Source organism: Bactrocera oleae, chromosome 3, assembly GCF_042242935.1.
Source record: "Bactrocera oleae isolate idBacOlea1 chromosome 3, idBacOlea1, whole genome shotgun sequence".
NCBI classification, from domain to species: domain Eukaryota; kingdom Metazoa; phylum Arthropoda; class Insecta; order Diptera; family Tephritidae; genus Bactrocera; species Bactrocera oleae.
The window spans coordinates 6,405,229-6,421,982 of NC_091537.1; the positions used below are offsets into that span (position 1 = coordinate 6,405,229).

Here is a 16,754-nt window from a genome sequence, read left to right on the forward strand (position 1 = left end):
TTGTGAAAACGTTCTATGAGTTATGACAACAACAAGCATAGTACATAATAAGAATATGTATGTATATACATATATAGAAAAATAAATGTAGAGACGTAAATAGTGCCGTGATCAACGTAAGGCGGTAAGTTTAAATAAGATAGGCGGTAATCTAGTAGAACATTTTAGCGAAAGGGGGCGTCAAAGATTGATGTCAGATGAATTTCAGATAGCAACAGTCAAACGGATGTTCTAAGGTAGCTGTCAAATGGAATGTCACAGGAAGTTGTCAAAATTATACCAGATGGTGGTTGTGAAACAGATGACAGATAAGTGTCAAATTTAAGTTGTTAAATGTATGCTAGATGGCAGCTGTCAAACAGACGTCAAATGGATGGTGTTCATGCGACTTCTAATCCCGCGACAACTAAGCTCACAACCCACCGTACAACATCATACAACACAACATAACACAATGCAACATCATACACCACCTACAACACACCATATCACCCACCAACACAACCATATACTTGTACAACTAACCAACCACACTATACACCGACACTTCAATCATCATCTTTTCACCACCCAAATAAACAAAAAGGATTGTTCAGACCAGAATTCTCATCTTTCGTTTCTCGACACCAGTTCGAAAAGGAAAACCGTAGCAGCGAAGTTTGTTCGGAAGTGCCCCAAAGTGTATTGAACCTAAAAGAATTTAAAATTTTGTAATATTATATATAAAAGTGAAATTTTATATCAAACCAAAATAAAGTGTATTGAAATTAAAGAATTTAAAATTTTTGAAATTTTATATCAAATCAAAGTCAAGTGCATTTAACATTAAATACTTTAAAATATTATATTATATTTAAGTGAAATTGTATTGCGGAAAAAATAAAGCAAAGTGAGTAACTAAATGGTCCTTCGAGCCTCCTTGAAAGGCACCTATCAAAAAAAAAAAAATAAAAATAAAATAAAAAAGTGAAATCTTTTCAAAACATAAGTACTAATATACATACTATACTAAGTGGTTAAATTAAATTACAACAAACGGGCGCGAAACCAACTAAAATATATAAAAAAAAAAAGACCAAAAAATTAAAAACGGGCGCGATTTAACACAAACTAAGAAACAAAATCAACATAAAGCACGGGAACTAAATCCACCAAGCAAGCAGAGAGAAGGACAGTAACGCACAGGAAAAACGCCGGAGACAACAACAAAAAACCCATAATAAAAATAAAAAAAAGAAGAGAAAGGAAGTATTGCCACCCATAAACCCTTGGCGGAAAAAAAAGTGAGTCCATTCCGATTTGATTTTATGCGCATATGTACATATGTATGTATGTTAGATACAGTTTTATCGGTTTTCGGTGGAAATAAATAACCGAACGATATAACTGAAAAAGAACAAAAAAAAAAAATATATATATATATATATTATACGGTACCTGCCTCAGCTTATTTCGTGCCTCCAAACACACCGTTATATTCTTTAAAAAAAAAAAAATAAAAAAAAAAAAAAATAAAAAAAAAAATTTTCAAAGTCAAGTATTCCTACTTGCGATATTTTCAGCGGTACCCCTTGGGCTAATAAAGCAACAAGCAGGATCGCTTAAAACGCATAAGCAAAGGCTAACAAAAACTCACATATATTACAGAAATACATACATACATATGTGCAAATACCTATAATTAAATACAAAATTTTGGGCTTTAAAACTTTGCCGCGAAATATTATATATTAACCGCAAGTAACATCTTTTCTAATTTGCCTACATAATCATATGGTACATACATAAATTAGCTAATTCTAAAAGTTTCAAAAATAAAAATTACTGTTCAAATACCTGCCTGCTTAATTCGTGTCTCCAAACACATCACAAGACAAAATACAAAAACAATTTTATAAGTCAAGTTCATCGACTTGCAAACTTTCCAGCGATACCCCTTGGGCCCATAAAGCAACAAGCAGGATCGCTCAGAACATATAAGCAAAGGCAGAAAGAAAAAAAAAACAACAACAATACAATTATCGGCATTTATGTATGTACACATATTTTCTGAAGCATTGGCACATTTCCCGCGCTAAATATATACCGCAACCCAACCCTTTTGCTCTTCATTTCTCTTATATATTCTCTTAAAAAATATACATAAAAAGTAATATATTTACAATTATATATATATAAATATATATAGGCGCTCTCAGCAAAACTTTACAAAAACGCGTTACATGTATGCATGTACATATATGTATATGTACACATGTCAATATAACTAAAAGGTATACGGTCAAAACGGATTAGCATATGCAAACATATGAAAATTAAAATTAACATACATAGGTATGCAGATATATATACATTTGTTGTTAAGAACAATTTTATTTTCGCGTTCCTTTTAAACAAATGTATATAGATACATATAATAAAAACGAATATACATACATACAAAATATACAAATTATTCGCGAGTGAAACGAATACCCAGTAAGCAATTTCGGCAATTTTTAAGATAATAATAATACGGACATAAATTTTAATAAAATAAATTGACTTGTCCGATAAAAAAAAAAAAAAAAAAATTACAACAGACTAATTTTACAATTATTTTCAACAAAAAAAAAAAAAATTTTTTTTTTAACTACAGCTTTGGGTAGCAAACTAAAATTTTTTTTGCTACAACCGTATTATAGCAAATATTTAATACAAAACTATTTTAATAGCTAGCTAATAGCTTTTAATTTAATTCAAAGATTTATAAATGCAATCTGATAAAGCAAAAGAGGTTAAACAACGAACACCTCTATCATTAGAAATTCCAAAAATGGCTGATGATGATAAAGCACAAGGCACACCCGCAGAAGCTACACGCTCAAAGCAGGGTGCAAAACAAAAAAGAACCAAAGACAATTCACTGTCAAGGTTCATAACTGAAACTGACAGTTTTATTAGATACTGCACACGGTTTTCGGCTTCGCCTATTAACGACAATACAGAATCAGTCCTAAATTTAAAAATTCAAAGCATAGATAATATATGGGCACGCGTTCTGACAGCGTACGATACAATATTAGATACTGACGACGCTGAACTTCCAGAAAACATTAAAGCTTCGGCGTCAGCCAAATATGAAAACTGCCTCGATCAATACGAAACTACGAAGGCAATGATATTAGACCAAATAAATTTATTAAGGCCATGTAGAGCCACTACTCCTCCTCCGAGAGAAGTTACAAATTCAAAAGAAAACCTAGATACAGGTATATTTTTAAAAGTACCAGCTTGTGATACTGAAGTTTTTCATGGAGGTTATGATCAATGGCCGTCCTTCCGGGACATGTTCACTGCCGTGTATATCAACCATCCTAAACTTTCACGAGCAAAATTTTAATCTGGCTTGGGATGCACTGGTCGAAAGATACGAAAACGAAAGAGTATTGGTAGATAACCAAATAACTATTTTAATGAATTTACCAAAAATTCAACAAGAAACCAGCCAAGAATTTCAAAAACTATACTCGACAGTGACTAATTGCTTATCTGTGTTAGAAACACAAAATGTATCCACAGAATCGTGGGACCCTATCCTAGTAAATATTTGCGCAGCGACACTACCTGATGCTGCTTTGCTACGATGGGAGCAATCACTAGTGGCAAGAAAGAAATCGCCAAAATGGCATCAAATGAAAGAATTTTTAACAACTCAGTACGAAATAGCTGAGCGAGTAGATAAAAAGGTAGTTAAGCCAAAAGGTCATCAAAATGACTCAAATAAAAACTTTTTTAAACCCCAAGTCAGTAATAACACACAATATAATAGACACGTTAATAGAAGCCAAACATTCGTGTCAAACCAAACAAACCATTGGCAATCATTATGTGAAATCTGTAAAGGAGGACATAATATAAGATCTTGCGAGAAATTTAAAAAAATGTCCGTTTCAGATAGAAACAATCTTGTCCGACAACATAAACTTTGCATCAACTGTCTGTCCAACTCTCACGGGACAAAAGACTGTGAAAGCAAATTCAGTTGTGTGTACTGTCAACGACGACATCACTCATTGCTTCACATAACCAATTTTACAAATATGAAGCAAAATCATATACATAAAACCACGGGCCTAGTCGCGACAACCAAATCAGGTAATCCCGAAATCCCGAATCCCGAAAATAAAGAGGAACACCCATGTTGCTCAAAAGCAGCAAAAGTTCAAGCGCTTCATTCTGAGAATGAAAGCAAAATTCTTTTACCCACAGCGGTCATTGCTATAGAACATAAAGGAGATTTATTCAAATTAAGAGCATTAATAGATCAAGGCTCTCAAAGATCCTTTATATCATCAAAAGCTCAAAATCGGCTAAAATTGCCAGTCAAAACTTCTAGTTTCCAAATTTCGGGAATGGGCGGAAGAATTATACAAAATTCAAATAAAGTTTGCCCAATCACCATAGTTTCTCCAAACGCGGATATACGAATAGATGCACAAGCCATTGTTCTACCGCAGCTCACTAATTTGCTTCCAAGCTATGAAGTAAATAAAAAACAGTGGGAAAAATGCTCATATCTCAAATTAGCAGATCCCAACTGCCATACCCCATCACAAATCGACATATTATTGGGCAGCGACTTAATACCTCAAATAATTCTTGAAGGTATAGAGAAAATCTCTAATAAATTATTAGCCCAAAACACAATCTTTGGATGGATATTAAGTGGCCAAGTCACAGAAAAAATTAACTCCTTCACAACTCAAGTTGAAAATATTTCAAACGAATATTTAAATAATCAACTCAAAAAATTCTGGGAAGTAGAAGAACTACCCCAAATCACAAAACCTTCAGAAGAAGACCTGGCATGCGAAGCCTATTACCAGTCCACAACAACAAGAAACGAACATGGTCGTTATGTTGTGCGACTCCCATTCAAGCCCACCTTTCCAGAAACGATAGCTCTAGGCCACTCGAGAATATCAGCAGTCCAGCAATTCCTAAGCTTGGAAAAAAGCTTGATAAAGAAAAGCGAGCTTAAATCAGCATATGATGACGTGATGGATGAATATCTTGACCTCAATCATATGGAAGAAGCTGTACCATATGAAAAAATATCTAAAGGTAGATATCTATCTTTTTATCTTCCACATCACGGGGTAATAAGACCAGATAAAATCACAACAAAAGTACGAGTTGTTTTTAATGCCTCAAAGTGTACGAGCTCAGGCAAATCACTCAATGATGTACTATACACAGGGCCAACATTACAACCTGATCTCATGCTGCTAATACTAAATTGGCGCATGTTTAAATATGTTTTCAATGGAGATGTAGAGAAAATGTATAGACAAATTTTAGTACATAAAGATGACCAAGATTTTCAGCGGATAGTCTTCCGAAAATCAAGTAATAGTCCAATCAGCGACTACAAACTTAAAACAGTTACCTTTGGCATCAATTGTGCACCCTATTTAGCCATTAGGACATTACATGAAGTGGCAAAAACCTGTCAAACAAATTTGCCTTTAGCAACTTCTGTGCTACAAAAACAAACATACGTTGATGATATTCTATCAGGTAGTCACAGCCTCTCATTAGCTTGCGAATCACTATCTCAAGTGATCAAAGCACTAAATTCAGCCGGGTTCCCCCTAAAGAAAATTACATCAAATCATCCTGAGATAATAAAAAACATAAAAGGGGAAGACTTATTAGATACTAACTTCCTTAAATTTGAAAAGGCCAGTACTACAAAAACTCTCGGGATTCAATGGAATGCGATAACAGATCAATTCTCATATACAATTGAGTCAATATCTGCAATATCCGCCATAACCAAACGTCAAATACTTTCCTCGGTGGCAAAACTTTTCGACCCCGCAGGATGGCTTTCGCCAATAATGATTCAAGCAAAAATCCTCATTCAAGAACTGTGGCAAGACGGCACTGAATGGGATGAGCAAGTAAAACCCATACGTTTAACAAAGTGGGTTCAATTTGCAAACAATCTACATACCATCTCGGAAATTCGAATTCCTCGATGGGTAAATTTCGCACCTGACTATAATGTAGAATTACATGGCTTCTGTGATGCCTCTGAAAAGGCCTATTGTGCAACAGTTTACGTACGCACTGAATATGATAACAAAATATCTTCACGTCTTTTAGTAGCCAAAGCCAAAGTTGCTCCGCTGAAGACACTCAGCCTGCCACGGCTCGAACTGAATGGTGCACTTCTGTTAGCAAAATTAGTCTCAATTGTCCAAACCCATCTGAAATTAACCAATCATAAAATGTACCTTTGGTCAGATTCAGAAATAGTTTTAGCATGGTTAGAAAAACCACCATATACCTGGAAGACTTATGTATCTAACCGTATATCTCAAATATTAGACTTAGTTGGCCCAGCACAATGGCAACATGTTGCAAGTGCAGATAATCCAGCGGATCTTGGGACAAGAGGCTGCAAACCACTTCATCTCACCAGCACTACACTCTGGTGGAACGGTCCTACGTGGTTAACAGAATCACAAGAAGTCTGGCCAAAGTCTCCCGCTCGCAATATAATAGCTCCTGAAATTCGGAGAATTGAAAACTTTCATATCACTCCTGATGAAGATGATATATTACATCGATTTTCATCATTCCCAAAAGCACTAAGAGTAGTCGCTTACATGTTTAAATTTATCCAAAGACTCAAACAAAAGGTTAAAGGAATAACAAATGATCCTTCCGTACAACTAACGCATTCCGACATGCAACATGCCAAGGTCCTCCTTATTACATATACACAAACTCGCTATTTCATGCGGGAGAAATCAAAGTTAGTCGAAAGACGACCCCTCGATAAGGGAAGCTCACTTCTCGTTTTAAATCCTTTTTTGGACACTAAAGGATTAATCCGGGCACATGGAAGACTAGTGAATTCCAGCCTTAGTTATAACGAACGACATCCCATTATAATTCCCGAGAAATCCCGTTTTACTTATTTATTTTTAATATATCTTCACCAACTTACATTACATGGTGAGCATCGCTTGATGCAACAAATGGTCCGACTAGAATTTTATATACCGCGCCTAAAGCCACAAATTAAAAGAACAATTTTTATGTGTAAACAATGCACATTGTACAAGCACAAAATACGCACGCAGATCATGGCAGCTTTGCCACCTGAACGCTGCAATTTTGCTCTTCCCTTTACCATTACTGGGGTCGATTTTGCTGGACCTTTCCAGATAAAGGCCTCTATGTTAAGGTCTTCCTCATTCAGGAAAGGGTATGTGGCTGTCTTTGTATGTTTCACGACAAAGGCAGTACACCTCGAGCTATGTTCAGATCTGTCTACTGCGGCTTTTCTCGCAGCATTTGCACGCTTTGTCGGACGACGCGGATTTCCATCAAAAATTATGAGCGACAATGGGAAAAACTTTATCGGAGCTCAAAGAGCCACAGAGAAAGAGTTTGTAAAATTTACTAAAGAAGTCTCCCCAGAAATTGTTAAAAAATATGCACCACAAGGAATCGATTGGCAGTTTATACCCCCCTGTTCTCCCCACATGGGCGGACTCTGGGAATCAGCTGTAAAAAGCTTTAAGTCCCATTTAAAGAAAACGGCAGGTAATCATAAATTCAATTATGAGGAATTTACCACACTACTCGCTCGTATAGAAGCCGTACTAAATTCAAGACCCATCTCACCACTCTCGCAAGATCCCTCCGATTTCACAGCTCTTACACCTGGACATTTCCTCAGAGGAGCTCCACTTCTCGCCATACCTGAGGCAGAAGGAGACTCACTCAATTTAATAGACCGATGGGAAAAAATTAAGATACTTCATCATGAATTCAACCATAGATGGAAGGAAGATTACCTTAAAGATCTCCATAAGAGACATCGGTGGAAAACGATCCAGAAGGAACCAAATACGGGCGAATGCGTCATCATACATGATGAATGTCTTCCTCCAACAGAATGGCGACTAGGCCGCATTGAAAAGGTCCATCGGGGACGAGATGGTCACATAAGAATAGTAGACGTACGAACGCAAACTGGTATACTAACTCGACCATTAGTAAAATTGTGTTTTCTTCCGAACACCGAAGAAGCGATTACACAAACCCCGCCAAGACAAGCGCATAAATAAAATCAAAACCGACAATTAATTCGTTTAACTCGAAATACTACCGTTTTATAATCCGTACATGCAAATCTAACACTAACAAGCGCGATTAAAAATTAACGACAACATATGTAGTCACATATACATATATATATATATATATATATATATATTTTTAAGCCAAGTAACAAATATCATAATTCAAAATTATGAGCCAAACCATATTTTAATATATTCCTATTCCAATAGAAATGGACGTAGAAGATATACACAGCGCTCCCAAGACTGTGAGGTCCGTAATTGCTGCGCCTAGAGCATCTGGTCCACCCATCGCAGCACCAAGGATGCAAAGCGCCACGGCACCACACAGCCAATCATCTGCAGCAGCAGTCAGGGATGCAAACGAGGAGCAGTTTGATGAGCATCTGCCTCCACGATGCAGTCTATGCCATCGACCTCACGTCCTGAAGAGGTGCACCATTTTCAAAAGCATGAAGCCCGCTCAACGCCAACAGATCGCCAGAGCCCACGGACACTGTATGACTTGCTTGGCAGATAGTCACTCCACCTTTGAGTATATAACCGACGGATCGTGCCAATATTGCCAACGACCGCATCATACTCTGTTCCATCGATTCCCTCGACGTGCAAATCCGTCCACCACGCAGACCAGTCACCGGCACAGACAACAAGGGAATCCCGTCCAGCGCCAAAGAATACATCGCCCGAAGCCATCCAGAGGGGCACGCTCGCGGCCACCTCCACCACCCTATGGTCATCGCAACCAGCGGCAAAGGGCAACCGGATTGAACGCCGTAGTGAGCACTCTGCAACAGTTGCAGAGACTTCTAGGCAATTAATTCGCCTAGGGGGGCCGGGATGTTCATGCGACTTCTAATCCCGCGACAACTAAGCTCACAACCCACCGTACAACATCATACAACACAACATAACACAATGCAACATCATACACCACCTACAACACACCATATCACCCACCAACACAACCATATACTTGTACAACTAACCAACCACACTATACACCGACACTTCAATCATCATCTTTTCACCACCCAAATAAACAAAAAGGATTGTTCAGACCAGAATTCTCATCTTTCGTTTCTCGACACCAGTTCGAAAAGGAAAACCGTAGCAGCGAAGTTTGTTCGGAAGTGCCCCAAAGTGTATTGAACCTAAAAGAATTTAAAATTTTGTAATATTATATATAAAAGTGAAATTTTATATCAAACCAAAATAAAGTGTATTGAAATTAAAGAATTTAAAATTTTTGAAATTTTATATCAAATCAAAGTCAAGTGCATTTAACATTAAATACTTTAAAATATTATATTATATTTAAGTGAAATTGTATTGCGGAAAAAATAAAGCAAAGTGAGTAACTAGATGGCATAACCATCATCGTAGGAAAGCTATCAAATGGAAGTCAGTAGTAGCTGTCAAACGTTAGTCAGATGGATGCCAGGTGACAGTTGTCAAGCAGATGTCAGATAGTAGCTGTCATACGATTGTCAGATTAGAGCTATCAAATGGATGTCAAATGGCAGTTGTCAAACAGATGTCAGATGAATGTCAAATAGTAGCTGTCAAACAGATGTCTGACGAATGTCAAATAGTAGCTATCAAATGCAGTGCAAAAGGCAGCCGCCAAATGGTTGTCGGATGGTAGCTGTCAAGAGGAGGTCATGTGAATTTTGACCAAAACCCTAACAACTTTGACCCGAAATTTTGATCGATATATTAGTATTGTTTGCGCTGTCTATATAATGTGTATTGGTTTTGTTGCATGATTCACATTCACACTTTCATGCGATTATTTAGAATTTAGAATAATATTGGTACTGGTAAGCTGATAAACTGCTGCAGTGCCGAGTAATAACCATCAGAATCATCAGGGTAACAGCTGCTGTGGCGACGGCGGTTATATTGCGAACTAATGGACATACAAGCGCAACACAGACCACGAGCTTCAATTACACAACGTGCTAATACGTATTCTGACCATGAATCAAGTTAGAGCTTCGAAGAGATAACTCAATTTAGGCGCAACGAAATATTCATCTTCATTCAAATACACACACAACACACGTGGCTCTGTCCACTCTTTGGCTGCCTGAATGTGTGATAATTCTTGCGTAGCGCTTGCATTATGCGGTCATTGTGACAGTTTAGGCCAATATGTTATGTAAGCGGGTTGGCTAGGCGCTCTACGCTAGGCTGATTAACGTTGAAAAATATATAGCAACACTATCTGTTTGGGTGAGTCTATGTGTGTGGTCAATGGATGTGGAGAATCCATGAAATGAAATTTTAATATGGGTTACCTTTTCTCATAACGCCGATGAAGCTCGTGAATGGGTTAATGTTTTGTCTCTCTCGTAAACTGATAATGACTTTGCTGGGTGAGTTTAATATACTTTTCTTATCTGGGCTTGTTATGAGTTTAAATCCACAAAAGCTCAAAACCATGTAAGCATTATAACACAACATTTGAATCTGCGTAACCGGAACAGAGTCAGATATATATCCGGACAATCAACTCGAAAGCTTTCCTCAATATTAAAAAAAGTTTTCAGCCAATAAAATAATAACAAAAACAGAAGCTCTCCTAATAATGGAAGCCAAGAAAAATGTGTTCTCCATCAATAGTTCACTATTCTGACGTTACGGTTGGTCAGAATAATCCGATGAAGTTTCATCCATAGCTGCTCGGCATATTTCCTGTTTTGGTTTGGGCTCACAGTAGTCCAAAGGCTTCTCAATCGATGGTATGAGAATCTCAAAAGAGATCCCGTTGCTTTAAAGAGAGCAATCAAAATGAGACACTATCGAAAGATCACAGATGTTCTGTAGTTTGTATGCTTAAAAAATTTTGTTGGTTGCTTTAACTCGAGTTTAATGTTTACTGTTTATGAGCAGCTGTGCAAGTGTTCTTTTCAAGTTACTTAAAAAATCGATTTCGACACCACTCTCCACTCACTGCTTCATTCCACTTGATATTTCTGTCCGCTCAATTTAGTTAGCTTGATTGTTGCTAACAATTCTATTTTGTCTACCAGAGCCAATTAAGCTAAGGGTGTTTAGCCTGTTGCTCTCTTTCTTCCCATCCATCTTGCCTGCCGATAAAGCTTAGTCGCTTCCGATTCATTTGACTTTCTGCTTCTTCGGGTAATTTATGTCACAACAATTTGTTATTCTCCACTTGATTGTTGTTGGCGTCAACACTACGCATTTGCATACAATGCTCCATCAGTATGGCTTCACCCGATCCGAAGCGCTGCTGAGTGTTTGCTCGGAGGAGTGTTTCGCTTGTTTAACAATTTGTCAGCCAAATTGTTGCATTGTGGTAATGACTCAGTGCAGTTAGTGACAATAAGTTTGCTGTGCAGTTAAAAGTGTTTAACCTTGCTTGCTGCCAGATAGCGATCCAATGCTAAGCTTATCTTTATTTTTCTCTTTTTGTAATTGCTTTGAGTGTAATTTTTTGGTTTGTCTTTTATTCGAAGTGTCATTCGCTTTAAATTTGCATTTGCAATTACATTGGTTAAAGATTTATGCAAAATGGAAACTCGAGTTATAAATTGTGTAAACTCACACCCTCACTTCTAGACTGACGTACCCTCGCGTTTCCAACTCTCAAATGGTTTCGCCGTGCCGACAATTATTGATTAGACTTCAACCTCTAAATGTAAGCTGTTGATGGATTTCTTTGCTGACAGTTAATACTCCCCCCAACCCTTAAACACCGCTAGAGTTGACTGCCCGCGCCAATTAATTGTTTACAAATGCTCTTGTAAAAATTCTAACTTTGCGCTTTGTAAAGATTTGATCATTTATTTATTTATATTTGTATGCCACCTGCGGAAGAATTCTTCTGCGCTTGCTTATGCTAATTATCCAAGATCCATTGCGACAACATACTTACAAAGTTGTCAACGCCAACACAACATAGCACTTTATGCTTCCAAGTCTTCTGTTCTATGATTGTTATATTATTGTTGTTTTGCCGTTTTTATCGGTCACGATTCTGTCAGTCGTTAAGATAAGGGTTCTTGTTAGTGGGTTATTTGTGCGCGCAGTGAATTAGCATAGCAAATTGTTTCGCCACGGTGACTCATGCGCTGTTGCAGATTGCGCAGAATTAGATGTGACGTTATGTCATGTGTGTCATTCAGTGCAAATTAGCACTGTTGCTATACTTGGAAACTCCATACTAAGTCTTCATAACCTACCTTATAAACGACATTGACAAAAATTAAATATCATTTTACATACTAATGTTAAGGAGGTGATATATTATATATTGCTTTAATTGTAAGTCACAGCGCAATAATAGTAAGTAGTTGTGATTTGGTAAATCCAGAATTGATACAGATGCCTTCAGAACTTCAACTTCTCGCGAGGTAATTGATATCATATGATGACATCAAAGGTTGCGATAAGTTAGCTAATTACCGGTAGAGAGCACAAACGTTGATGAAAGTGTCACTTTATTTAATGTGCAAAATAATATCGATCAAATAATGGAAATCGCCGAGTCCAAACATCGATTACGATTGTCCAGGACCGAAACATTACACAAAAAACCGTTTGGAACCATTTGAATAAGGCTGGATCCGAAAAGTAATAATTGAAGCATTCAATTCAAAAATAATTCATTTCTTTTTATTACACCTAATATTTAGCACAAGTGATGTGAGAGAACAATAATTAATCAACATAATATCACGCGATGCTATTATTGCTTGTTAAGAGAGAAAACGAATATCAAACATCACTTAAAATGAAGTGACGTGGTATTAAGAACATGCAATATTAATTAAAAAATTATGTTTTAAGACTTAAATTAATATATTAGAAGATCTCGCGATGTGATATCACATGATATGATACAGCATATCAAAACTAAAGGGTAGGCATTTTTTTTTTGGTTTCGAATTATTTTTTTAACATTTGAAACTTAATTACGTGATGCACTTTATTATGACATGACGTGACTGTGCAAAAAGAGATTTTAATGCTACTAGATGATGCGATGTCACAACTCGTTTTGGCTTTTAGTCAGCTGGGATTTTTAAATTGAATGTGAACAAATTAGCTAAATTGCATTGGTTTTATAAGTTTTTTAAAAGTGCTCTCAATATAACTACTATAATTAACGTAAGTAAATTGTCACATGATGTCTTCTAATGCTAATAACTAAATAAAAGTATGTCGTAAACACTGACATGAAAACTGAACTGAAATGGCTGATTCAAGAAGGAGGTTATAAGAGAAAAAAATACCAGAAAACGGATATCGAAAGAATACTTTTGGATTAGGGTTGCCACCTGTTTAAAATTACTAATTTATTATAACTTATAAAATAGTTATTACAAAATAGATTTAAGAAGTTTGTAAAAGCTTAAATTTAAAAATAATTTTATCGAAAGGTTGTCACTTATTTCAATTATTAAATTATAAAAGGCACAAAAACTCTACATATAAGCTGATGCAGTTTATGGAAGCTTTTGAAATCAATAAAATTATTAGAACAAAAAAAATATCAAATGATTTAATCTTATATGTACTTTCTAAGATTTTCGAAAACTAATATTTAAATAAGGAAATATAACTGTACGTGAGTATTATTATTTTCTAAATTATGATGTAATGGGACCGGTGAGACACAGTAATGACTTTTATAGAACTATTAACCATGAGTGTGCCATAATTAGATTGGAGAATTTCCACTACAATTTTTATTATTCATAAAAATCTGACATCCGACTTCAATAAGCAAAAAATGCAGACAAATATTTTCATATGTTTTTAATTTTCGGAATTATATTCAATGCCACTTTTTCGAAGCGAAAAAACTAATTGCTTTACACACATCGAAAAGTGCATCAAATGAAAACACACAGGCACAGGCACTCAAAATAATCACATGTGCTCACAATATCATGGCAAACAATTTTATTGAAGCAGAACAAACACGCTTTTTGTTGTTTTAAGCATGCAAAACAGCCATCTAAATAGACCAAACGTCAACGCCTGCTGACGCCATCAACAGCCACAAAGCACGGACTGGACCACACCGAGCCATTTAGCATAAAACAGCAAAACGAATTACGAGACTCGACTGCCGAAGTGCGGCAGAACGCAGGGTTGATGGGCAGCCAATGTAATTTTATTGCATGCAAATGGCATAGACTGAGTATTGCATGCGAATGGCATAAAGTGAAATGGAGCACAAGTGAAATAAATAGAAATATTGGAAAACACAGCACAAAAACATGATGAATATTCCATAATTCGAGGGTATGGCAAATATAGACTAACAGTTGTAAAATAGATTTGCAAACAACATGAGTGACTGTGTGACTGACTGCTCGATTGGTGGATGAACATAAATGATTGTGGAAAAATAGCATTATGCTGATCAACTAACCGACTGACATGCTAACTGAGTTAGGGATTGAATGGAACAGTGTTTAGCAGAGAGCATAGATGAGGAATTGGCTAACAAGATTGCTGAATAAGCGACTAATCAAATTACTTATTGACTGAATTGCTGATTATTTTACTCAGTAAATGATTGGTCGAATAACCGATTACTTATCTGACTAATATGTTGTTAAATTACTAAAATAACTGACGGAATAATTTCATGCTAAGTTACTGACCGAATTTTAAACAGATTATTGAGCAGAATAATTTAGTGGCGAACAGAACAGACTTCTCATAGTCTGTTAAAGTTTATTTGGGAATAAATGACTGCATTTAGTTTAATTTTACTTCCAAAATAGCAGAATGAATATCTGACTTGTTGACTAATTAAACAATTGACTAATTCTCTGATTGATGATCTGATTAAATTTTTTACTTAATTACTACATGTTTATACCCTAAACAAGGTATATTAAGTTTGCCATAAAGTTTGTACCACCCAGAAGAAAAGATCTAGATCCTAAAATACATATACACATACATATATATAAATGATCAGCGTGACGAGCTGAGTCGATCCTGAATCGATCCGTGCAACGGAAGTTAACTTACTTCTTATTTTTGTGAATTAATTCTTCTTATTTTTTTTTTTTGTTAATTAATGAGTACTTATTAGATATCTGACAGAATTGACTGCCTGATGCATGTTTTACCCCATGAACAGTTATAGAATCATTCACTTCGACTAATGATTTTGAATGACTGATTGAATAGCTGACCAATTTTGTTGGTCGATTTAAATATCGAAATAGATTAAAGTAATTTTTGAGTAATTAGAATGGTGACAGATTAAATTTATTTAATTGTCGATTCAGCTACTGTCATTCATTCACTTGGATGTATGACTTAATTAACAATACTAAATTAACGACTAAGAATATCTGAATAATTACTTGAATATATGTCTAAACTGTGAAAAGAGCGGACAAGTATTTGACATATCGTCATGTCAGATTGAATAACAGTCTATACAACGATTTAACTGTCGAAAGTCTGAAAAAGGAGTACCTTTAAATGGCTGAATGGTTAAAAGAACTACCAACTAAATATGACTAAATATTTCTAACTAAATTCCTTATAGCATGGCTATACCAAGTGACTGTCGATTAAGTGAATGATTAACTGACCATTTCTGACCATTTTCATCACATGACTATTACAATAGCTACGAAAAACTAACCAACTAACTGAATGAAAAATTTAGAATAGAATTGCTAGCTTTTAGAAGATTAAGTTAAAATCTAAAAACAAACAAAAAAAAAAACTATTGGACATTGAATTGTTGTTGTTGACTGAAGCGTGGAGAAATGCAAGGCAAAATAAAGTTAGAAAATTATCATACAATATTTATGCACTTTTTATATACTGGTATATATGTTTAAGGTATATATGTACGAGTATGTAGTTATATAGTGATGAGTTATACATGCTGATGAGTTTGCTGTCATTGCGTTTGAAATTTTGTTGTTTGTGTTCATAAGCGTTGCTTCTTACTGGAGCGATGCAGGTTTTGTTGTTGTCGCTGCCGCTGTCATTCACAAATGATAATCAAAAATTCATACAATGCCTTGCATTTGTTGTAATTTCAAGTGCATACCAATTACAACGGCAAACAAGCTTACAATTGTTAACATATGTAAATAGATACCTTGGAATATACAGAGATATACATATATGCAGATGAAAATATAGGTAAGTGAGTAGTGTAAATGCCGAAGAATTGTTGTAAGTCCGTGTGGGAAGTTATATTAAGAAGTTCGGTTTAAACGTAGTAGCTTGATAATAGGCTCAGATACGTTCCTAATCTATGAAAAAGTTTTGCATACAGGAACTTTATTCCGATCGTTCAGTTTGATCTGAATAATTTCTTTGTAAACTACACTATTGCCTTTGACAATAATCCATGCCAAATTTCATAAAGATATATTGTGAAATGGAAAAGTTTTCCAAACAAAGACTTCAGTTTGATCTGGTCCGATATCGACGTTTTCGACAAATGAGCAATTTTTCGAAGAGAAAACCAAAATTTCAAATCGATAACTTAAAAATTGAGGGGCTTATTAGCGTAAATACATTACAAACTTCATGAAGCCTCGCAGCATTTTTTGGTTGCAGTTTCAACAAGTGAATTCTTTC

General features: G+C 35.7%; 1 protein-coding gene across 2 annotated transcripts; it reads left to right on the forward strand.

The window, feature by feature from the left end:
• Window positions 1-383: 383 nt before the first annotated feature.
• Window positions 384-9,507, forward strand: LOC118679877 (uncharacterized). 2 transcript variants are annotated; one of them, XM_070107362.1, is made up of 2 exons: window positions 384-889; window positions 8,358-9,507. In XM_070107362.1, exon 2 carries the CDS (start codon window positions 8,360-8,362, stop codon window positions 8,966-8,968), a length of 609 nt encoding a protein of 202 aa, XP_069963463.1. In that variant the 5' UTR covers window positions 384-889; window positions 8,358-8,359; the 3' UTR covers window positions 8,969-9,507. The 2 variants fall into 2 exon arrangements, with proteins under 2 accessions (XP_069963463.1, XP_069963464.1); XM_070107363.1 differs by lacking the exon at window positions 384-889 and having other exon boundaries at window positions 8,292-9,507.
• Window positions 9,508-16,754: the final 7,247 nt, after the last annotated feature.

Coding starts and splice junctions, on each gene's coding strand:
- LOC118679877 (XM_070107362.1), top strand. CDS start 8,360: ATGGACGTAGAAGATATACACAGCGCTCCCAAGACTGTGAGGTCCGTA.